Below are 25,522 nucleotides of genomic sequence, written 5' to 3'. Positions count from 1 at the left end.
CTACATTTACTCAAGTAGGCTACTGTACTTTTAAATACAATTTAAAATACTTGTACTATTTCCTTGTTACTTTATATTTCTACACCACCACACTATTTATTTAAAAACTTCAGTTAGAAGATAGTTTCAGATTTAAATAAACAATACAAAATCTATTAATATATCATTTTAATTAATGGTGATGTATTATTACTGGTTCAAATGTGACTTAATTGATCCCCAGGGGTGATTTGAGAAGCTACTCAGCACTATATGAAGTAATTAAAATTTGCTCAACACTACCAGCTACAATAATAAAATGGTACTAATTCAAGTACGAGTTACGGGTACTTGTTCCATCCATGACCACATGTTTTCCTGCTGCCAGCAGGTGGGGCTAACTGGGGCTGCTAGTACCTGCAGACTCCTGGTCTGGTTTGTCCCCTCTCAGCAGTCTTTAAAAAGAAGAGAAGAAACTCGGGAGACGCTGAGGAGGCAGAGGGGGGAATGTAGTCCTGCGAGGTGCAGACAGAGAGGAGAGGGTCTGCTGGCGGGTTACATAATGGCCCGTGGGGGGAAAACATATCTCAGAGGAGGGTCGATGTGGGAAGGGAAGGCTGGAACCAAAACATTAAATGTGCCGTCCCAGATACTCTGCAAGATAACAAAGCAAGTTGGCACTGGAGCTGCAGACGGAGCACACGCTCATAATGGGCTTTAACCCGATACCTCTGCGGTGACCCAGTTTGAATACAATCACACAGTGTCCTCAGGTGAACCCCTCCAGAGACGACACTGTGTGTGGCACTGAGAATAACACCCGCAGGGAACAGAGGGGTTACAGCGCTTTAATGGCAAAATAAATTAAACTTACATCTCGTACACAAGGAATGCAAAGCGGCCACAGAGCGGTAACATTACCTATTACAAAAGCAGAGTAACTATGGCGATCTCCTACAGGCATTGAATAAGTACTTTATGATGAATGTGATATGACTTGACAAGGCAAACAAAGTTCTTCGTTGACACAGCTGACTCGGATTTAAATAGCATGTTAATGAAGTTCAGAATTTGGATGTTTTCACACAGCTGCCGTCTCTCCCACATCATGTTTATGTGAAAACAACCGGGGGGAAACATCAGAAATAATTTATTTACTTAAGTACTTTTCTAGTACATGCACAACTAATAAATATTTCATAATAAACCGTAACAAACTATAATGAAGTCCGAAGCAGAGGAAAAATACTAAGTTTGCGTTACATTATAACACAATTTTATCCAATTAAATATGCAATATGCCCTTATATTTACTATGAATCTGGAATATGAGGTATTTATTAATCATAATTATTTCATCATAAATAATTCTTCACTCTTTGTGACAAATAAGCAAACTCCATCTGCTGATCAAGGCGGCAAGATCGCTACATCTGTTTCCCTTGCACTTTGCAAAACCTTTTTTCATCATTTCCACTCAGAAAATTAAAATATGTTCGTAAAAACAAATGGATGGAAATGCACTCATTGTTTTTCTCCTTTGAATACCTTTTGCACAAATTGAAGACTGGATGTTGTCTTCCAGCCTGCCAGTAATTCATCTTTTCATATCCAGTATGAACAGGACGAAAGGTTACAGCAAGCAAAATACTGTTTAAATCGTTTAAAGACAAAAATGCATTTAAAGCATTTTTTTTTTAACTCCCTTTGGTTGGATTCACTAATAGTGAGAAAACGTACTACTACTAAACATTACTATTAAAGCAAGCAAGTATGAAAAAGAAATGAATGACATAAAGTCGTCCTGGAATTACGATCTGTCCTCTAAAACCACGCTGATATAAACTGCATATAAACTGGATTAACAAGAACTTTCACAACAACAGAGAGGTCACAGAAGCACATTGTGATGTACAGCAGAAGAGTTGAACTGGTGGTGCATGTGAGTGCACTTCCTCACACTGTAGGTGATACAGAAATCAGTCATCGAGGTTTCCTCAAGTCCAGGGACACTTTACACTATTGTTGGTTACTTGCTGTGTGAATACAAGTAAAAAAAAAAAGTGAATTATCCGATAAGATTGTCTGATATATATTCCAAGAGTCAAAAGTCCTTGAACCTAAATTGTCAGCTCTGTAATGCAGTCAGAGTTTGAAATGAGAAGGGTCATATTTCCTGGTGAGTCACAGCAGACCCAACATCTCCCGGTCCAGTCGGAGCCTCTGAGCGGCTACGGGCCGGTGTTTCGGGAAAAGTTGACGCTCCCAGCAGGATGTGCAGGGAAGGCAAACGGGTCAACGCCGCCATTCAGGGGAACTTTGGGGATCTGTGGAAGGAGAGTGTAGAAACACGGTGATTATCCTGAAAATGAAAACTTTCACCTGGATCAGACTGTAGGAGGTGAACTCCTCTTCATCATCAATCAGAGGAGACATTCGATCTGGATATCGGATTAGTGCAGCACCATCAGAACTCTCTAAAATATGGTTGCCATGACATCCAGGGCCATGGGTATTTTTGCTATTCCCATTTGAAAGTATTTTAAAGAAAACTCATTTGTATATCAATTAAATTTTACCTTGAAATCTTCACCAAAACTTTGTTTGTGTGATTGTTTCAAATATGAATGTTATAGTGAAGCTGATTGTTTAAAACCAGAGAGTTTCAAGCACTTTCTAGTCTTAAAAGTGCTGCAACTATCAGTCCATCAGCGCTGTGCAGAAAATGACTGGGACGTCCGGAGGAGAGACTCATCAGAACACAGCAAGGCCTGCCTGAGGTCTTCATAGTGGGTTTTGCAAGACAAACTCTAACCATCTGGACAAACAGTTGGGCATCCGCACCAGTAATCCTGGAATCTGAGCCTTTCCTTCCCAAGTGACCCTGAAATTAGTTTCTAACGGCGACCTGATTTTACCTGAGCTTCACTGCTCCAACAAAAGAAGGACGACTGTAACGATCCACTCTCAGGAGGATATTCCGATCGAGCTGTCCCCAGGCCGGTGTTACCTCCGCTCAGATGAACCAAGCTGATGTTGCCCACATCCGCGTAGCCAGCCGCCGACTGCATCATCCCCTGGTTGATGACTCCGCCCGGATGAGGCAGGGCGAAGGAGCACGGAGGTCCCAGGAGAGGCCCGTTGTGTCTGGAAGGAGCGGCAGCAGTGTTCGGTATGTGACCGTCTCCTTTTTCATACATGCAGCTGCCGGAGAAAGGCTGCGTCTGTGGGTGGAACGCCTGAGCTGCTGAATTCACGCTGCCTGGTGTGTGTGAGGAATGTGTGTGTGTATGATGGTGAAAACTTTGTGGCAGCTGCTGCAGCTGCTGCTGCCTCCACCCCGAAGTGCTCTGAAGCTGCGGCCCTATGTGAGTCTGCTGTGAACCAGCTAGCGTGTATCGTCCACTTTGGTCCGTCACATCCGAGCCAGACTGCCGGCTGCCGTCGTGGACATGGTTGGTGTTTTGAACAGACGGAGGCCAAGCGTGTTGTGTCACTCTGCCGTGGCATGATTGTATTGAAATGGTTTGTTTGCCACAGTGGTGACTGCTGCTGCCTGGAGGCCAGGGTGGAGAGGAGGCGTGTCTCTGGGGAAACTGTGTGAGCGCCTCCCTGTGAGACGCAACTTGAGGTGCATCGTTTAGTCCGGTCGAACAAGCAACAGCACCGAACACGTCTCCCAACAGAGCCTGCTCTGCAAAGCCAGATCTCACATCCGTCGTTCGCTGCCACTCGCTACTTGAAAACCCAGACCCGGGATGCTGTCCTTGGAAGGATAAACTAGACCCACAAACATGGTCTGAACCCTGCACATACCCACCAGCCTCTCTCCTCAGAGCCTCCTCCACATATGAGAACACATCGTTGGCCAGATTGTGATTTAGTTCCCTCGATACGTCCTCCCTCTCTTCAGTCAGCATGTCCAGGGTGTTCTCCCAGTTCCTCAGCTCCGTCTCCTCAATTTCAAGACCCTCTATCCCCCCATCCCCAATACCCTCCAGAATCTGCTCCAGCGAGTCCATCATGGCCTCTTCTGCGAGGTCCTCCGCGGTCGACCTCTTCTGCGAGGTGGCGATCTGGCCGGGCACGCTGAGCAGAGCGTGGCTGTCCAGGAAGGCTTGATCTGCCATTTGGGCGAAGGCCGGAAGCTGGGGACCGGGTTCCTGCGGCTGGACGTAAACAGAGTGGTCCTGCCGGCGAAGGGCTCCCAGGAGAGAGGCGGGGTCCAAAGGTTTCTCCGTTACAGGCTCTGCGGTGTCCGGGGGACCGGAGCCAGGAGGACCGGCGATGGATTCCAGAGAAACGTCGTACAGGACGCCCTCGCCTGTGGCGAGGTTGAAGGGAAGCTGCTGTCTTCTCTGGTGCAGGTGTTCCTCCCCTTCTTCATTTCTACAGGAAAAACAGGAGCAATGGAATGTTACTATTGAGACCAAACATTATTAAACTGTGCTTTTAAAGTCTTAAATCAGGAGTGTAGGTTTGGTCTTGGAAATCAAAGGTCAAATAATTTACAATTAAATAACTTCTCCAGCTCTAATAATATTGAGAAGATGGAAAAGCAACAATATCTCCATTTTTAATATGCTAAGCCTTAATTCAAATCATGTTCCATTTTTCCTAATACTTGATGATTAATCAATATAGATGGTTACGTTAGGGCTTTCTGACGAGCGATGATGAAGTCCGGTCTCCCGCCCTTGAAGACGATCCTAGCGGTGGCCTGAACCCACAACCAGTGTCCCGTCTTGGTCAGCAGCCTGAAGAAGGTGAAGCCGCTGTCTCCGGTCTTGATCACTGGGGACGAGGATGGAGGTCAGGTTAACAGCAGCACTGAGAGGCAGAAAGTGTGCGACGCCAGCGTGTTGCTGCAGGGTAACTCACTCCGGAGGTGGTTGTCGGCGCAGTACATCATGTCGGCAGCGTGGATGAACTGATAGCCGGAGCCTGTTGTCACCAACTCAATCTCTGAATATCCCAAAACCAGCTTCCCCCTGGGAAATACACAAAAGGCAGACCGTTACAGAAGCCCATCCCAGAATCGAACATGTTATATTACGCTCAAAGATGCCTACCTGGTGTCTATGCCCATCGGAGCAAAGTCCATCCTGTGTTTGGTCTCGAAGATGAGGGTCTTAGTCCGGATCTCCATGACAGCAGGAGGCTGCAGAGGAGTGGCGATGGCGAACAGAGCCAGCTGAGGAGGAGCTGCGTTCCCATCGGCCTTGGTGTTTCCCTGCAGAGGCAGGTACTTCAGACGCCCGTTGAAGTTCAGAGCCTGGAAGCGGAGGAGACATCGTTCTTTACTGAAAGAGCTCAACAACTTTTGGATGGATTGTTATGAAATTTGGTTCATGGTCACCTCAAGATTACGAGGACTCTTGTAAACTTTATCATGAGTAAAAAATACTACTATGGAAGTATTTGTTGCCAAGTTTGAGGACAATACATGAGAGGAGGAAGAGATTTTTAGTTTTATTTTGTATTTTGAGAATAAAGTAGAAAGGACGGGAATAAAGTCAAAATTTCTTTATACGTGTAATATTAGTAGTTTTATTTATTCTCAAAATACTTTTCTTCTTTATTTTCAACCTGCAAATAAAAACTTACATCCTCTGATTTATTTTTAAATATTTATATTTATTGCAGCAACAAACAGCTCAGCCTTCTGTTCCATTACCAGGAATCCAGAGGTGTTGTCCAGGAGGCAGCGGAGGCGACAGCAGAAGCTTCTGTCCAGGAACGAGGAGTTCTCCGGAGGGACGTACTGAGGCAGCGAGCTCCCCGAGCTGCTGGAGGCTCTGCTGCCCGGCTGGACGTCTGCACAGGAACAACATGAACCTCAGACTGCAGCCTTTCTGCGCCTTCTAGCTTTATCAGCAACTGATTTTCTGACAATTAAATCTCCGTGTAGGACAAATAATAAGACACAGAAGTCTGTAACCACGTCAGATAAAACATCTCTGATTGTTTGTTTGCAGACGTTGGAAGTATGGTAGGCAGGTAGATCCTGGTGAGATACTGGTGGGTTGTATTTTCCTACCTTCTGCCCTCGTGTCCGAGTGCGTGTCGCTGGGTTTGAGGGCGAAGTGCAGCTGACATTTGAACATCTCTCTGTCGTCCGTGTGAACGAGATCAATCGCACTCTGGTGGACCACATCGGACTGACGGGAGGGAAGCAGTTCACGTTTACTACGAGTACTGTACTGTAGTACAATTCAGGTGCTTATACTACTCTTTTATTACTTTATACGTCTACTCCACTACACTTCAGAAAGAAATATTCTACGTTTTAATCCACAGTCAATCATAGACATTTACAATCAACATTAAGAAAAAATATAAATAATACTGAATAACATGTAACAGGATGCACTCTGCAGAACAAGTACCTTTACTTGACATTGCTTTAAGTACATTTGCCTTGTAATACTTTTGCAGGTCACTAGAGTGTATTTCTACACCCTAGTGTAATTCTACACCCTAGGCAAGGCAAGGCAACTTTATTTGTATAGCACATTTCATACACAAGGCAGACTCAAAGTGCTTCACATCATAAAACAAAGTGAGAAGAAAAAAGAAAAGAAAAATAGAAGAATTAAAAGAAAATAATAAAAAATTTAAAAATGCATTACAGAAAGAAAATAGAATAAAAACATATTTGCAATAATTAAAAACAGTGCAGACATTAAAAGATTTAGCAGAAAGCTATGGTGTAATTCTACACCCTAGTGCTGCTACTTTTACTTCGGCCTGAAATACTTCTTCCTCCGCTGGCATAAAGACGGACATTCACACCGTGCGTTACCTGGTGGAAACCCAGGAAGTCCTGGATGGTCGGCGACGCGTAGAAGACCGTCCCGTCGGTCGTCACCACCAACACAAAACCGTTGAGAGCCTGCAGAAACAATGGAAATGCAGCGTTACATCCACGCTGACAAACTCGCGTGCTCGCTTTAAATCCGGAGCATCTCTGGTGTACCTGGAGGAGGAGCTCCCCCTCCGAGAAACTGACTCCATCCAGAGACACCAACTGTCCATTTCTGCTGTTTGCAGACACAAGAGGAGCTGACTTCACGTGGTTCTGGAACGCTGCTGCAACGCAACAAAAGAAAAAAACAACTCATGAATATTCAGTGTCCTAAAGCTGCACAAAGGGATGAAAGCAAAGTCATTAAACAACCTAAAGCGCACAGAAGTGGATTAAAAAGCTTATTTAAGAGGTAAATACATGTCATGATGTATTTTTATTGTTGTACACATTTTATACATAAATTGTCATTTTAAACATTTTGTAATTGACAAATGTGCAATTTTTTTTGTTATATGTAATAAGAAAAAGTTTTCACTGGGTTCATCTCACTTTCATCATTTTTATTGCAGCTAAATGTGTTTTAGAGTTAAGCGGACAGACAGAGTGACTCTTCATCTTTGTTTTGACTCAGCAGCACCTAGTGGACCGAAAAAGCAACTGCTAGCAAAAGGTTTAACCTGTACTTGCGATACTTATAGTTTATATAATAAAAGATTGATACTTGTTTTTTGTGTATGGGTACAATATTATCTCACTATCATCTTAATTCAACCTCTACTGTTGTGCATCAAGTGTGTTTCACTGGCTTGTCAGCCGAACAGACAAAGTAGCTGCAGCTTTAACCTCCTTGTGCACGAATCACACGCAGCAAGTTGAGAGCAGAGACCCGGACAGCAGGGCAGCAATAACATCAAAGACAAGAGTCTGTTTTATTTCGGTAGAAACAGGCTGGAACGGCAGTTTCTCTGTTGTGTTAAAAATACGTTTTTTATGGTCTTGTGTAATCTAATCTGTGATCGTTGGCGTCCAGTCAGCTCAGCAATACCTCCTTTTCCTTTCCTTACAGTAATGACTCTATGGCACGCTAGCAAACTTCACTCCCCCTTTCTAAAACAAACCCACTGGATTTCCCCCCCACGCACAAAAAAAGCCCAGGAATTTGTCTTCTCGGTCAAGAGCAGCTTTCTACAAACTCAGAAAGAATCTTGAGTTTGTTATTACAGCATGAACTGAAGCCAGCTCAGGGGGGTCCGACGCTCAAACTGGTGCAATAAATCAACACATCGTCAAGCGTTAAGCTTAAAGGCTGGACAGGACGTGTCACACGGGAGAGCGAGCCAACGCTAAACAAACGGAACGGTTTTAATGAAAAGGTCTGGTTTGAGCTGAATCTGTAATCTGGCCTCCCTCCCCCCCCCCCCCTCTCCTCTGCTCAGCACTGTTTTAAAGGAAGAGGGTTCACACGCAGAGTCAGTACTTAGTACTCAGCCAACGAGGTGGGCCTGGAGAGAAGTATGGAAAAACTGAAGCTGGACAGCCCCACACACACACACACACACACACACACACACACACACACACACCTTCATAACGTCTTTTTAACATCAGCTCACAGTGTGCATAGGTTAACCCGTCATTTGTGTTTATCTTGCAGCTATAGGCTCCTCACATCCGTCACCTCCTTCCTGTGTTCGGAGGTGACGGACTGAACTAACTGACCGTCGGTGGGGGGGGGGGGGGTCTGGTCTGGTCGTAGAGTTGCATAAATTCAGTAGATAAGTGTGGTTACACTTGCATGTGTGGTTCTGGAACCTGTGGAATTATGTGGAGGAGGGGGGGGGGGGGGGGGGGGGGGGGTGTATTCTGAGAAAAACTCACAGTCGCATATTTCCGAGAAAGAAAAAAAAAAAGAGGTTCATCAAGGAACCACATCGCTTCTCTTTGATCAACCTCATCACACCTCAGACGCCACCATTCAACACAGCGGAAATGTGAGCCGCAGAACACAAAATCTATCAATTACAGTACTATTTAGTACATGTATCTTTCAAAGACCTTCGCCTTGCTCAGAGGACACGGGAAACCACGACCTTTGGGATTTGAAGATGCACTCTGTTAATTCCATCCACCACTGAAACCTCATTTATTAAACAATTAAAACTACAATTTCTGCTTCCTTAAAACATTAAGCTTCATTTTCGGGCCTCCTGAAACAATATAAACACACTTATATTGCCAGCACCTGTATAAAAGCCTGTGGCCTGTTCTATGACTCAGCGGATCAGATTAATCTCCCAGAAAAATGCAGCTGGAGGTCGACTTAATGACGCCGCTGACCTCGCTGCTACCTTGTTATCGACAAACACAGGAAGCAGCGACCATCTCTCCAAAAAAAACTCCCTGCGGCCTCAGACTTTCCTGAGCCGGTTGAGACACTGTACTGTACTGTTGCCAGGGTGACACGGGTTCACCATGGTAACTCCTGGCGATCACCTGGGACTCAATCACCCAAGGAAACGACAGACCAGTCTGTGCTCACACACACTTCACAGCACATCTTCTCCTCATGTTGACACACACTGTACTGTATTCAGTGTGTTTGCAGTTCATTAGTTTCTATTTGTAGCACGTTTTGTTCACTTTTGCACAGAGTTAAGAGCTTATCGAGTCAATGGAGCAAGGAAAGCATCTCTAGTTAGCAAATAATGGGTGTCTGGCTCTCAAAAGCAAAATTAACTGACTTCAATACCAATAATTTGCCACGTATAAGCGCAGAATGCCTCAACAACTACTCCCATGAAACCTGCAGTAGATATTAGAAATGTACAAACGCAGAAATGACCATCAAACAACTCACATTCATGCTCCCCAGAGGTTTTTATGTTGTGGCGTCCTCAGGACTCACGTCAAAGCCAGTTTAAGAGGAAAAGACGATTTATAAATATGAAAACAGGGCCTGTGATTACAAACCTCATTGGAGAAAAGTCTGATATTCCCTTTATTTATGTATTTATCTGGAGTGGACACATAACAGGAGATTTGTTTTGGTTTTACATATCATACATGATTTTGTTCCCTCTCTTCTTCATCCAAACCCACTTCAGCTATCAATTTATGAAACACATGAGGAATTGCGTGCGGACTGCATGAAGGTTTCGTGTAACTCTTTGTCGTCCCCCAAAGACATCAGCACCCTGAACAAACATCCTCCACAATCGCAGGAAACTGCTGCGGAAGATTAGACGGAGACTTAGAAAAGGTCCAGGAGGTCACTGAGAGGTCAACGAGAACGCCTTTCATCCCGGAGAATCCACGCTCGACAGCGTTGATAGCTACGTTAGTGAAGAAGCTCATGATGGACCACCAAGACGAACTATCTCAACAACTATCTGAATTCTGGATTGTCGGGAAATTTTGTTCACACATTCATTATCCCCAGAGGATGACTCCCTCTGATTTTCATTACCCCCTGCCTGGTTCCTCGAGCACCACCATGTTTTACGAAATGTCACAATTTTTAAATGGATTGCGTTGAGCTTTGATTCGGACGTTCGCGGTCTCCAGGGGATGAACTGTGACTTTTGCCTCTAGTGCCATCATCTGGTCGTTGTATCCGTTTATCCAGTCAAATACCTCCATAACTACTGGGTTTATTTGTAGAATGTTTTATAGAGACGCTAATGGTTCCCAGACGATGTGTTTTAATGACATTGGTGAACCTCCAATACTTCGGTTTGCGACCACATACCTGCTAATGACATTTCCCATCAGCCTCGGCTGTAATTATCTTCCCCGCAGTTTGTTATTTATGTAACTGAAGTCGCATCCGTGTTTATCTTTTCTCGTTACTGAATTTAAAGAACGAAGAATGGCTGAACAGAGTCTTTCTTCCAACTTCCTCAAAGTTATCTTTCCTATCAACAAACTGAGCCGCCGTCTTAAACTCACGAGCCCTAAATGAAGAAGTGTAAATCCGGCGTTAGTCGTGTTTCAGTGACAAACAGAGACGCTTCAGTCTGCAATCTCACGCACAACAACCACAACAAACAGGCACTCACGCTGAGCATGTTTATTAAAACAATCGCACATTATTGTGTCCACGCTGTCTGTTTGAGCACAACATTAGGCTTTGATGCTTTAGTCAAAGATGAGGAAGGGGTCAATCTGGGTAACTTCCTGTCCCAAAGTAAGAAAAAGATCTTTGTTACTTTCAGCGAGTGAATAATAAATACTGAAAACAGAATCAAGAACACAAAGCTCCCGAGCTCACTAGATATGACATGAAATGTGAATAAATGCAGGAAGGTTGTTTGTTTTGGTTGATGGGACCATGGCGGCCCTGATCATGGGGAGTGCAGTAGATTTGGTAGCACATGTGTGATTTATTGTACGTATCTCGTGTGCGTCGTCGGCCTGGACGGACATCAAAGTTGAGGAGGAGATAACTTGTTCACAATACGACGTACGCCGGCATGCGCAGACCCCGAACGTGCCGCTGCAGATACCGCCTCCATCCTGATAGGCCTCGCCGTGACGTGGCTTTAAGGCCCCCCCTCCCCTTCTCGCGGCTCTCCCTTTCTGCTTTGATGCCTCTCGTAAACCTTGTGGTACGGTTTAGGAGCTTTCGTATCTATCTAGTGATGTGGGGGGAGTCGGACGATAAATAAACACTTGAGGTGAGGCGAGGCTGTGTGTGTGTATCCATTCACAAACACCACCCATCTGCACCGCCTTGTCAAGAGCCCTCATGTCGTGCCACCATGCTTCAGAGCCTCTGCCCCCCCCCCCCCCCTGCTCCATCAACATCAGTGATCAGCCGACTGATAGAGAGAGAGAGAGAGGCACAGAGAGAGAGAGAGAGAGAGAGAGAGAGAGAGGGGAAAAGCCTGCAAGCCTCTGATGCTTATTTGGTGTAAAAATCTGTGGTCACGATGGAACAAGATACTGTGTAATTTGGTTAAAGTTGAACCCATATTTAGGTCAATTTTAGAGAACAGCTGGTGGAAGGATCTCGGTTCACTTCGACTAAAATACTGACAAAAACTTGAAGTAGAACTGCATTAACGGTCAGGTTACTTGTCATAAGGAGTCACCTGCCAAAGATCCTAAATAAGCCTGTGGTCACCCGCGACGACGAGTCAAACACAAATATTTTAATGAGAGTTAAATCAGGCATGTTAGTCAACTATTACCTAAAAGTTTCATATTTAAGTTATAATTATTTTGTAAACATCATTGGTTAAATGACTTTAATGGCGAAAAGATGCAGCACGTGCTGACCACAGACAGCTGCGTGAGCGGGGAACGGACTTGGGTCGGGTATCATTTTGTCTTCATTCATTTTGGCAGTTCCAGTCGGGTTGAATGATTCACGATTAGCCAGTTTGAAAAGCTCTTTTTAAACCAATAAAAAGCCAAATCCTCTGCAGACAACATTGCATTTCAGCGACTGTTTACCTGCATTCAACCAAAACCTGCTTAAACGTGATTGGTCAATACTACTCAGGACTACAAACGGAAACCAGAACCAAATCTTGTCCAGTTGTATATGAATCCAGAATCTGAGATCATATTGCAGCTGTTAGCTGCTGGACCTTCATCCCATCATATCAAAACATGTGGTGGAGGTTAGAAATATGTGGCTGTAACAGAATATCACCAAGATAAAACATCTTCTGTGAACCACATATGATCAAGCTCAAGTTCAACGCGACAATCAGCCGCCAGGAAGACGACTCCCGTCACTTCTGTGACACGTTGTGACACCAGGACAATGTGCAAGGACGGCTGCCACCTTTAATTGTGTGTGTGTGTGTGTGTGTGTGTGAGTGTGTGTGTGTGTGTGTGTGTGTGTGTGTGTGTGTGTTGATCAGCGTCGGAATAAAGACCCGTCTGTTCCCGTCTGCACGTCTCATGTTGCTTTGCACAAACTCCCATCTGCCCCTGTAGCACAAACTCTCCTGTTTCCATCCCAGCAGAAACGGTTCATTATTCAGTGTCACGTTCCCTCTCTGGCACGCCGAACGCCACAGAAATGTCTGGAGCTCCCTATTTGCTCACCTGACACACTGATCCCACACACGCCGCCGCAATGTATGCACACATATGCAAGTTACATATAAACCTTATTCCCCTATGTTACCACCGTAACTGTATTCAGATCCTTTACTGCAGTAAAAGTACTTGTCAAGTGAGTATGTAATCAGGAAAATGTACCTAAAAGTAGAAATAGGAGTTTTCTGTGACTGTTACATGATAATATTTTATATCACTGGATCATTACTAGTCATGCAATGATGTTAAAGTAGGATTTTACTGTTGAAGTTGAGGATGAATTTGCACATTTCTGCACAAAACTACAATTTCTAAAAGCTTTTCATTTTTAAAAATATTTTAATTTATTCTTCTGTTCTCTATTTCTTGAATTGTGTGATACTTTTAATTTAATTTAATTGAATTTCTCTGCCTTTATTGGTTTATTTATTCACCAATACATCAAAGCACGGAGAATGCCGTCACAATTACCCGAAACCCAAAGTGAGACGGTCAACATAAAATGATTAAAAACACCAAATATCCATATTTGAAAAGCTGGAAGCATAAAATGTTGACAAAACAATGATCTAAATATTTAATTTACTGTCTATTAACTAATAGGTTCAGCTGTTCTTTGCTTATGTTTTGCATGCAATGCTTTCAAATAAATGTTTTGGGAGTACAGTTTTTCTCTCTGAGATGTATCTTAGTAGAAGTACATCGTGGCATGAGAAGTAAATACTTATGTAAAGTAACTAAAATGTGTACTTGAGCGGAAACTATGAGGTCGAGGTCACTGACCGTGGAAGTAACCCTTGACCTTGAGGTATCCCACGCTGAGCCGGAGGACGGACAGTTTGTCCAGCCGACCTCTGACCTCCTCGGAGAACGGCAGCATGCCGGTGAGGCGGTCCAGCTCCCCGTTCAGACGGTCCCGGTGGCGTTTGGACGGATTGGTCTTCGCCGGCGGAGGCTTGGCACTGAAACGACACACGGGACACAGAGTTGAGAGACGGTTGCTTGCTAAAACATGTTTTGCTCTGCTCGTCGGTCTACGACACACGGTTGGAATTTCCAACTCGAATCGAAGCGGGAGTTTTTGGCACGAGGTCGACCTTTCACATCCTGTAAGGAGCTCTGATCTGAACGTCGCCGTTCGCTGTGTGTCACACGGCGACGGATCCTGTTCAAGAAAACAACCCAGTGGTTGAATCTCTAACAGACAGTGTGGGTTTCAGCCCAAATAAACTGAACCACATCATACGAAGCTTCAGGTTTTTAAGAGGCTGAATGTTTGTTGTTACAAGACTGGAAAACGCAGATGGAGAGAAGGAAATGTCATTTGTTTCATTAGTTGGAACATTGACTCTGTTTCTCCGTCTCTGGAATAAAATACCCATAAATATTAGATTTACTGAGAGTACGTCATAGGAATGACATTCACTGGGAGGGCGGGAGGAAGCATCGCTGGAATATTACTTAGTACATTAAGTCAAGTACTGAATTCAAGTGTCGAGGTACTTGTAGTTTATAAAATAAAAATGTTTGCATGCAAAACATATGAAAATGTACAACAGAAATGATTAGTTGATCAATTTATGAGCCAAATGAAAATGAATTTGAAACAAATTATTTCATAATTCGCTTCTCAAATTTGAAGTTTTTTTCTTTATTTTTATGATTTTTGCATACAAAAGATACAGCTTATACAATATGATTTTTGAGTATAAAGCAGATAACTATCCAGCAGTATATACATGTAAAGCTGAAACAATTAGTCAATTATATTTTGTTATTGTTAATTTTACTTTAGGTAAGAGGAGCAGAATACTTCTTCCACCAGCATTTGCACAGTAGCACAGCTGAGGCTGATTTTCTCTTGAACCAATTTGACCTGATGGTGGCGCTAAAGGAAAAGTCAAAGGATCACCAGAGTCAGCAGGTTTCATCCTCTGGGGAGCATGAATATCTGCACAATCTTTCATTGAGCTATTTCAGTCTGGACAGGCAGACATTGACATCCACACAGTCGTGAAGCCAGAACGGCCAAATACAGAGCTGCATCATCCACTCTGACACCGTGTGAGTCTTCTGATCTTTTCGCTTGGCATGTACCATTATTACTACAAATTACCACAACGTTATTTACTCTCCGGCAGGTCGGGACACGCCGCGGCCCCACGAGCCGGTCGTCCCTCACTAAACAAGGAGATACGGGGAACGAGATGCAAGAAAGAGGAGAGACGAGGACGTGGGCTGGAACGAGGAGATGAAAATACGTGATATCTTGAATAACACCTCTTACGTTTGGAGACGGCGTTTGGAAAACAACACCAGCGAAATGACTCTAGATAAATAAAGCCACAGTAGCCGTGACAAAGCATAGGAATAATTTTAATAATTGCTTCATCATTATAAATACCCCCTTTTCCAACAAAATGTGTGTATATGCAGGTTTTTTTCTTTAAACACACAAAAAAACGGATAAAATAGGTTATAATTTCTTTCCCATGGAGCGCTGCAGGAATGAGAACTGAAACCCATAAATGACTCAGCAGTTTTTGCACTCCCCGTTCCCTCGTCTCAAACTTTACACCTCTGGTGAATCTTGAAGCTTTTACGTGTCTTAATGCGCACGCACACCATCCTACCAAGCGACCAAAATGTCACAATTAACTCCCATGAATTGAAAACACACTATGAATGGGGGTTAAAGTACACGGAAGAAAACGCTGACAATGCCGTGGTAGCGAACTGTCAATCACAGGGTAGCCCCGCCCTAAAGCATCCCCTGCTTTACGGTCTATTTGTCTCTAAATGGACCATCATTTACTAAATGAACATCATGCTGGATTGAAGAAGACTTGAAACTAGAGATTGAGACCACAAACTCATGTTTACAATGTTTACTGAGATAATACATCAAGAGAGAAGTATCGTCATTTTCTCATAGACTAACATGCAATCAGAGAGGAGTCGCCCCCTGATGGCCAGGAGAGAGAATGACAGTTTAAAGGCACTTCCGCTTTGGCTTCACTTTTCAGACCAGAGGTTGTAATTAGACAGCGATTCAGGTCATCATCTGTTGTGTTAATGTTTTATCTCTTCTGGAATTGTTGTCAGCCTTGTCGGGAGCTGTTTGTCGCAGCTCTGGAGCCGACTGGAAGCTCTGGAGCCGACTGGAAGCTCTGGCCCGTAATCATCCTCCTCCTCCTCATCGTGGTAAAAACAAGTTTGACTTGGCTCTGGACCCAGAGCTGCCAGTCTCAGCTGACTCGGGTTACACGGGCAGCTTGTGTGTCTTGGAAGGAGAAGAAGAAAAAGAAGAAGAAGAAGAAGAAGAAGAAGAAGAAGAAGAAGAAGAAGAAGAAGAAGACTTGAATGCAGATGAAACTGCGTAGTCTCATCAGCCTTACTTCTGAACTATCTTTGATTGTTGCTATAATGGAGGAATTATTCAGATGCTTTACTGAAGAAGAAGTACAAATACCACACTGTGAAAGACTCAGTTACAACTAAAAGTCATGCAATCAAACCGTTACTTGAGTATAAGTATATTACAATATGTTCTATAATAAGATAGTTATTACTAGTGTATTGATGTAAAAGCATGATTCAACTGAACTCGTGATTATCTACACGGATAAATCTGCTGGTCATATTATTATTATTATTGTTATTAAATTGATTGTTTGGTTTGTAAAACAGTAAAAAAAAAATAGTGAGAAATGCCGTCCACAATAATCTGGAGCACAAAGAGACGTTATGTTGACTTTAGTCCAAACCTCAACATAATTACCTATAAGTTAACATTATTAACATTAGTTGAAGAATGTTTTTTTTTAGCTTGAACCATGAAATATTTTTACTTGACAAAAAGATTAAGTTCAGTTGAGTATTTCTATTTTCTACTACTTTTTTTTATTTCACTACATTTATTTAACAGCTTCAGATTAAGATTATTACTAGAAAATATGTAATAATTCTGATAATAATCATTATTAGCTCCACACACCAGCTGCAACATTAAATATATATTATTCTGAAATGATGAAAACTTTTGGTAGCTTACTATATATTATTAGATGTTTATACACTGATACTTTTGTACTTTTACTCATATAAAAATATTGAATGCAGTTCTTTTACTCACAATAGAATATTTACTCCCACCATCACCTGGCCTCAAAACTTAACCTGCCCTGACGTCATCGCCTGCAGGTGAACTACCTGTCCGGAAATCACAAATCACCAAAGTAAAGCTAAAAAACAACCAGACGAGTCTTGGTGGAAACGCGAGAGAATGTTAATGTATATCTAATAGTACTACTACGTATTACACAGTACTAATTATTGGAGGAGACGAGTGACAGTGACCCGCATTGACCCCTCCGGTTCACAGAGTTCAGGCCTCGTTTCATAGCCTGCGGTGACACAAACAAAACCACAGGTTATTTTAACACTAAAAACTAACCTTTTCAGGACGGGCTTCTTCCTCCTCTTCCCCGCATACACCCCGCCGTTCCCCGGCATAGCGACGCTCGGGTTTCAGCTTCAAACGGCTCCTTACTTTCACTCCAAGTAACAAAATAAACCAAAACAAAAAAATATAGCGTAAAAAAATCTTGTTTGTGTGTTTGTTTTAATCTGCAGACACACCCTGTATGCTCCTGTCCAGTTCGAATCCCTTTAAAAACAACAACAAAACAAAACTGTGTGGGTTTAAATCCTCTCAGTCCGACGCAGGGGACAAATAATCCAGAAACGTGAAGACTGGCAGCATTTTTGCAGCGACCCTGTCAGTCAGAAGCTCCTTTAAAAAGTCGCAAACTTTCAAAGGGAAGTACAGCAGCACAGCGCGCGCACTCGCCTGCGTGCGCCCCTCTCCTCGCTCTCAGCCAATCAGAGACGCCGTATCATCACCAACAAGTCCGTGTCGAGCTTCGCGATTGGTGTAGAGCTTCTCCTTTGTTTCTCGCCCTCGCCCTCACTCCCTCTGTCCTCAGCTGGAAAATTACATAAAACGGTACAAGCAAAACTGCTTTTACTTGCGTGAATTGCGAGTACTTCACATAGAAAAGTGTTTTTTTTCCCCTTTTCCCCGTTAAGATGTAAAGTTTAACATAAAGTGACTCAACTTTTCATCCTTTTTTGTTTCCTTTTTCTGACATTGCCAATGTTTGTTTTCTGTTTTTTCCCCCCACCTCCTGAAAAATGTTGTGTAACCTGTTAACTCCATCCAGTGGCAGTTAAAAGTTATCACAGGTTTATTACAAGGATGAACAAAAGAGCACTAATAGGACGTACAAGTTAATTGAAATAAACAGGGTTGTCAAAAGTACATTCTATACTCAAGTAGAAGTACACAGAAGTTCAACAATACCTATACAATTTTTAGTTACCAATCAAGTAAAGTAAAAGTACCTCACATTTAAAATGAATTAAAGTACCAATTTAAGCATTAATAGAAGTCGTTTGTAATCATCAAATATTATTTATTTTATTATTTATTATCAAAACATGATTTTCATAAATTTGACAGCAACATTTTTCCATGTTATTCTTAAAAAAAGAAAAAAATCACATTGATATTGCATAATTGCATTAAAAAGGAACTACAGTTTATCAGGAAAAGTACAATCAATCATGATTTTGTAAAAAAAAAAAAAAGTAAAATAAAAAAATCTAAATTCATCCAACAAAGGCACTGACCGCTTGGCTTTTGAGTTGAAAGTCAGGGAGAAGACATTTATGTTTGCAGTTATATTTAGATCCATGGAGTCCTGTGACTTTTTTACTATTAAGAACTTCACGACTAGAATGTACTCGCCAAAAAACTCAAAACACCAGAGGCTTTGGTTTTTCCCAGGGGAACTGCTCTCTGCCAAAGTGGCCGTAGCAGGCCGTGTCCTGGTAGAGCGGCCGCTTCAAACCCAGCTCCCTGCAAGAGAAGTCGCACAGTTACATTTAAGGGAAAAACACAGGAACACACGAGGAATTATCAGCTGCGGAAAAAGAAACGACACGTACTTCACAATGACCCCGGGCCTCAGGTCAAAGTTCTGTTGTACTATTTGCAGCAGCTCGTCTTCGTCCCTGCTGGACGAGCCGTAGTGAAACACTGAGATGGAGAGAGGGTGGCTCACGCCGATCGCATAGGAGATCTGAACGGGGAGAAAGGGAGGAGCTTTCAATAGACATTTATGTTGAATCAACTCCCTTACTTAACTCAACTCACCCTGTCATTATAAACTCAATACTTCCTGCTTTAAAATAAAAGCCCTACAGTGGACCAAATCCCTTTATTTCCTAACAAGGCTTTTATTGTGAAACATTTGCAGGAATGTGTTTTTAGAAACAGTTCCCATATGGTGCTTCCAATGTAGCTGCTGCCACCTTGTGGCACTTGTACGTTACTACAAAATACAGATTGCCTGTTACAGTAACAACCACAACAGAATGTTGAAAAAAAACACAACTATATTGGATGATTTATTAAATCAAAGCTTCTTTTTTCCCGACAGAGGTGGAATTTATAAATGAGTTGGTGATTCGATCGTTGAGTTAAGATCAAAGATTTGCACCGAAGCTTTAAAATAAGTGACACATTATAACACATTATTAGTGGCGTTATTACTTCGTAAACCTCACCTGAACGAGGGCTCTCCTGCACAGTCCGGCTTTGACCAGAGACTTGGCGACCCAGCGCGCCGCATAAGCTCCGGACCGATCCACTTTGGAGTAGTCCTTCCCGGAGAAAGCCCCTCCTCCATGTCCACCCCATCCTCCGTATGTGTCCACTATGATCTTACGTCCTGTGAGTCCTGCGTCGCTCTAATAATACAAAAATATTAACATCTGCTTGCCATTTAAAAAGAAGAAAATGTGGTTTTGTCCTCACTCACCTGTGGGCCGCCGACAAGGAATTTCCCACTCGGCAGTAGATGGTAGATGGTCTTGTCGTCCAAGTACCTGGCGGGAATGACGACCTTGACCACCTTCTCCATCAGATTGCGTCTGATGTCCTCCAGGGTGATGTCCGGGCTGTGTTGCACAGAGATGACCACAGTGTGAACTCGCAGAGGCTCCATGGCCCCCATGTTGTCTCTATACTCCACTGTGACCTGCAGGGGGGAAAAGTCTTTACTCCACAATATCAAAACAGCATATTTAATGGTTAAAACAGTCTCTAGTCGCTTCCTGCAGACCCTCCACACATTTCACAGGAACTCTCTGGACTTGCAACACAAGGCCTCTTGCCTGTTTAAGGGCAGCTATGTGCACAAACTAACCCAGCCAACGGTTTTGAGGCTGGTGCAGAGAATCAATGCCTAAACAGAAAATACTTTTAAACATTTTGAAAGCCTTGGATAGAAACAGGCTTTTAGAGACTCGTTTGTGTATTTGAGGTGGCTCACTTGTGATTTGGAGTCTGGCAGTATCCAAGGACACTCCCCGCTGCGAGACAGCTCCTTCATCCTGAAGTTGAGCTTGTGAGCCAGAAGGATGGTTAAGGGCATGCACTCGTCGGTCTCGTCTGTGGCGTAGCCGAACATAAAACCCTGCGGAGACAAGCGGACCGATAAAGATGAAAGTCTGAGCAGTTGTGTCAAAAAGATTAAAATCTTTGTTTTCTTGCAAATGATAACTCATCATAAAGGCATCATAAAATCCCTCCGGTCCAGACTGAAATATCACATTTGCTGGATCCACATTTGCGTTCGTCACCGGATCATTTATAATTACTTTGGTGAGTTTTCATCTTCCCAAAACGAATAACTCCGATCATAAGTTAAATCTCTCCATATACAGATTTTTTAACTCTGGTACGTGGAGGGATGTTGATGTTATTAGCAACAAACTGATGACATTCCCACCAGCCTCAGCTGTACTTTGTGTTAGAGCTTTTAAGCAAATGTAAGCACTATGACCGTGAATGGAGGAGCCTCGTAGAGCTGCCGGCTGTACAAGCTTGAACAAATTGTTGTGTAAGGAAATGTTCAGGTCACTAAATGATTGCAAATGTGCTCCATGCTGAAATGTGAAAGTCTGGATGTGGTTGAGGTCTAAAAAGGTGGACCACTGAACCTGGTCTCCTGCCCCGATGTCCTCCTGATCCCGGCCTTCAAACACACAGTCGGATATCTCCACACACTGCGGCTCCAGCGCCAGCAGCACGTTGCAGGTCTTATAGTCAAAGCCTGCAGATCACAGTTTGGACTAGCTCACGTAAAAATCCAAGTGGGGGAGATTTAGCACAAACTCCATAAGTTATTAAATAAGAATCCCCGACCTTTTGAAGAGTCGTCATAGCCAATCTTCTTGACGGTGTCTCGGACCACGGTCTGGAGATCCACGATGGCCTTAGTCGTCACTTCTCCGACCAGCAAAATCATTCCCGTCTTCGCCACGCATTCTGGAACAAAACACTGTGGATTTGTTTTCTACTGGACGCAGAACAAACTTGACAAAGTCTGAAGCAGAAGAGTAATTTCTGTGAAAGCTTTATTGAAGATGTTTCAGAGGGAGTTAATGAGCTTTGAGACGGTTAATTAAAGCACGTACTAAAGCAAAACTACGTTCTTATGTTTGCTGTCATAGTTCAGATTTGTGGTGGTCAACGGGCAACATTTTCTCATGGCTGAGCATAAAAGTACACGATTGGCCTTTACACAAACAGGTTCAAAGGTTAACTTACCATTAACTATTGTACCCACGTATTTATACTCTTGATCGATATGCAACAGTGATGCCAGAGCCAAAAGGGAGGCGTGATGAAGGAGAGCCAGCCAGCAGGCTTAACAACAACAACAGTCCAGTGACTGAAACCACTGCTGGTGTTTGATCGCCCCCTAGAGGCCAACAAAGACCGTTGTAGTTCTCCTCAGCCCTAAAACGCAGGTGACTGGGAATATTTCTACCTGGATGAATGCACTAGCAATGCAGTAAAGCTGCAATGGAAAATTGTATTTCTATAAGTGTTTTCACTAACATTACATTGTATTTATTTAACTGCTATAACTAAGTAACTGTTTGACTCTTATTCTTCTGTTCCTGGATCCGACTGGCACTATCAGAAAGCTCAGATAAACATGGCGCCAGGGAGGGACACAATGGCCTCTAAGTCATAGGGAGTCACAACAGTCCACCCAGGTGGAAACAGTAAATCAAAAGGAACGACTACATTTTGTTGATTGGATTCAAAAGAACTGTGTCTCTAAACTGAAAAAGCTCTGAATTTGAACTTTGAAGAGACGGTGCCGTGAATTGAGGCTATCCAGGAGAAACTAACGTACTGATCTGGATGAGGGGAACGCTTTTGTGCATCAGGAACGAGAACGCAACAACAGGACGTTGCGGGATTTTTGATTTCTTCTTCTGACTTTATTATCAGAGAACATTCTATTTTTTTTTACTGTAAAGTTGAGTGTTTTTCTTGTCCGTTTTTTTCCTACAACAGCCCTAATACGTTGTTGGAGATTTAAGTCTGTCAGTTAAAAATTCATCCAACAAACAAACAATGAAAGAGGGGTTTTTATCTGCTGTACGGAGGGTAAAAACACTGTTATGTGAATATTAGGAGACGAACAGTTAATCCTCCAGTGATGATAACACGCCAACATCACGTGATGGAAAACTCACCGCAGGCCACTTTGGAGTCGGGGTCTTGACTCAGGTACGCGTCGAGCACAGCGTCGCTGATCTGATCACACATTTTATCTGTGAAAAACACATGAAAATAAAACAAGCTACCACTTTACAAACTTACTGAAGATGATTTAATAATGCATGTGTACAAGTTAGTTTAATACATCTTAAAGGAAATAACACTTTACAGTTAAAAACATATATATAATGGTATTTTTACTTTTTAGTGACAAACTAGTAGTTGAATGGAACCAAGTGCTGTACTCAGAGGTGGGAAGTACAAATACTTTGTTACTGTACTTAAGTAATATTTTCAGGTATTTGTACAACTTTTTACTTTTACACTCTACATTTGAAAACAAATATCTGTACTATCTACACAAGCAGGCTCGTTGCTTTAGTTTTAATGCATTTAAGGGAAATTATGGATGATTATTTTTCTTATTAATATAGCGTGATATTAGTAGAAACCAGTAGAAATGTCATTCATAGGGATACTTTTTATACTTTGAGTACATTTTGTCCTTGAAAGTGATACTTTATACTTTGAGTACACCTTTTGTCCTTCATAGTGATACTTCCATGAATACATTTCAGAGCCTGTACTTTTTCCACTTTTACTTGAGTAAAGAAGTTTAATCTACTTCTACTTTTTCTACTTAACTAGAGAATATTCTGTACTTTTGACGCCTCTGCCTGCGAGGAAGCTTAACCTGTCATAATACATCACAACGAATGTGTTTTTATTAAAGTAACGAAGTAACGTGACTCGTGACGTCAGTACAGTGAAGTACATCTTAGTTACTTGGCAGTTAAGGGTCCGATTTCTCCACTAAGCTCAACGGGCAGACCGTGTCAGTACAACGTGTACTCGGTGTACTTCTACACACAGTACACACGGTTAAAAAACGTGATTACCGTACCGGAGTGTCCTTCTCCAACGGACTCGGATGTGAACAGGAATGTCTTCCCGCCGCCGCGGGTCCCGCTCGGGTTCATCTTCGGCTGCCGGTCGGTCGGTGCAGGGAAAGTTGAATTAACGGGATTATCAACGGCAGCGTCGCACTTTAAACGAGATAGTCTTCTGATGTTCGCCGACAGTGATGATAAAAAACAACAATAATTAACTCTGGAAGGTTGAGCTGGGACGCATTTGAACGGGAGTAAAGTCGATTTAAGACAGGCGGATTTAGCGGAAAACTACGGGAAACGGCCGTTGCATCGTTCCCTCCTACGCGGTTAATAATATTAACGGTAATATGCTAATAAATACACGTTAAGTGCTCGTCTCCTTGTTCGCGGGCGTCCTGTAAAAGACTGAGAGAGGAGGAACGTTTGCATGTGAAAGTCCTTCAGGCGCAGCGCGGGCAGCCTCAAGATGGCGCTGACGCATCACGTAAATGACATGAGATGGAATTAAATTAGATTAAATTAAATGTCAAATTAAATATAATTTAAAATGCAAAGTGAAATAAAATAAAATGCTAAATTAAATCAATCAAATAGATAAAGTTAAACATGTTTAAACTAAAATATTAAATGCATTAAATAAAATAATAAAAATAATTTATAAAACCATTAAACTGAAATATAAAAATAAAATGCTAAATCAAACCAATCAAATAGATAAAGTTAAACATATTTAAAATATAATAATATTAAATAAAATAATAATAAAAACAATTTATAAAACCATTAAACTGAAATAAAAATAAAATGCTAAATCAAACCAATCAAATAGATAAAGTTAAACATATTTAAACTAAAATGATATTAAATGCATTAAATAAAATAATAAAAACAATTTATAAAACCATTAAACTGAAATAAAAATAAAATGCTAAATTAAATTAAAAATAAGATAAAAATGAATACAACTAGAATAAGAACTCTACATATTATTTAACATATCTATTATCAGGGTGGCAGAAGAAGTAAGTGGGGGGGAAAGAGTGCCTTCAGGAAAATGTTTCTGATATTGGGTTACATACAACGGAATTGATTTATCTTCACTATCTTAACCCTGTTAGTACTTGTTAGGGGTGTGTTCCATTAATTCATTGGAATACAAGTGATTTCTACTGGGATTAAGGCTGTAAACAGGATTTTTTTTAAAGTAGCAAAACTGCAGTGTTGAAATTCTCTATTACCAATAAAATTCCACATTTAAAATGTTACTTATATTTGACTGCTGTAGTAAATTGACCTATGTTATACATTAAAAAAAAACATACCACATAATATGTGGTGTTTTTGTATCGGATTGCATTATATTTAAATGTGTCTCTGTTATTTTATCTGTCATTTGCATAAGGGACAAAAACATTGCAATACAAAGTCAGATGTTGCGGTTATTTACGTACGTTATTTACAGACACAAACAGCAGCCACAGAAACTCCTTCCCACAGAGCTGAGTAAACATACAATAACACATCACCATAAACGTCACTAATATACGATTTATGGCAGGCTGAGTATAATGATATACAGTGTATGTATCCGTGGGATTGTGTTTTTGTGTCCACACCTATTTAACCCCTACAATACTGGAACATTGTGCCTGCGTGCTGAGTCGTGGTGCAACTACCCATGCTCCTTTAGTTCCTCTTCCTCCCCAGCCTGATCTCGACTTCCCAGCATGAAACAGTGTGCTGTTCACACATTTTGGTTGTGTTGCGACGAAGGAAAAAGCAGAAACAGCGGAACAGAAAGTGCAACAGTATTTAGCATTGAGTTAGAATTATAGGCGGGACAATTTTTACATTTTGGGCTATTTAGCTTCCATGACATCATTTTCTTTCAGACAAGTGGAGAGCAAACATCCAAAAATACACATTTAGGTGTTTATTTTAACAATATTTCAGAAGAATTTGAATACAAAAAATAATTGTCTTAATCAGCTGTGGAATTTTACCCTGTACGTATCTTCTCTACTCTTTTTTTCGTTTTCTCAGACAGAAATCTCCACTTCAGTATCACTTACATCCACCAAACTTTCCACTTTCATTTCTATCTATATTCTGAGTTTTTACTGCTGTGTTTTATTC

General features: G+C 42.1%; 2 protein-coding genes across 3 annotated transcripts; both read right to left on the bottom strand.

The window, feature by feature from the left end:
* Positions 1-809: 809 nt before the first annotated feature.
* Positions 810-17,826, bottom strand: LOC311029432 (aryl hydrocarbon receptor-like). Of its 2 annotated transcripts, XR_014598882.1 has the most exons (12): positions 17,301-17,826; positions 13,628-13,806; positions 6,959-7,071; positions 6,785-6,874; positions 6,020-6,140; positions 5,657-5,796; positions 5,052-5,254; positions 4,861-4,970; positions 4,632-4,773; positions 2,898-4,368; positions 1,954-2,306; positions 810-1,835 (listed from the first exon to the last, which is right to left on the bottom strand). XR_014598882.1 is itself a non-coding variant. In XM_084034570.1 (11 exons), exons 1-11 carry the CDS (start codon positions 17,357-17,359, stop codon positions 2,211-2,213), a joined length of 2,724 nt encoding a protein of 907 aa, XP_083890696.1. In that variant the 5' UTR covers positions 17,360-17,826; the 3' UTR covers positions 810-2,210. The 2 variants fall into 2 exon arrangements, 1 of the variants encoding a protein (XP_083890696.1); XM_084034570.1 differs by having other exon boundaries at positions 810-2,306.
* Positions 17,827-18,487: 661 nt separating this feature from the next.
* mat2al (methionine adenosyltransferase II, alpha-like) lies at positions 18,488-23,814 on the bottom strand. The gene is made up of 9 exons (XM_084034977.1): positions 23,398-23,814; positions 22,469-22,546; positions 21,120-21,242; positions 20,915-21,027; positions 20,245-20,388; positions 19,732-19,950; positions 19,478-19,660; positions 18,857-18,990; positions 18,488-18,767 (listed from the first exon to the last, which is right to left on the bottom strand). Exons 1-9 carry the CDS (start codon positions 23,471-23,473, stop codon positions 18,665-18,667), a joined length of 1,173 nt encoding a protein of 390 aa, XP_083891103.1. The 5' UTR covers positions 23,474-23,814; the 3' UTR covers positions 18,488-18,664.
* Positions 23,815-25,522: the final 1,708 nt, after the last annotated feature.

Source organism: Eutrigla gurnardus, assembly GCF_963514095.1.
Source record: "Eutrigla gurnardus genome assembly, chromosome: 19".
NCBI classification, from domain to species: domain Eukaryota; kingdom Metazoa; phylum Chordata; class Actinopteri; order Perciformes; family Triglidae; genus Eutrigla; species Eutrigla gurnardus.
This window is presented reverse-complemented; position numbering and strand designations above follow the sequence as displayed.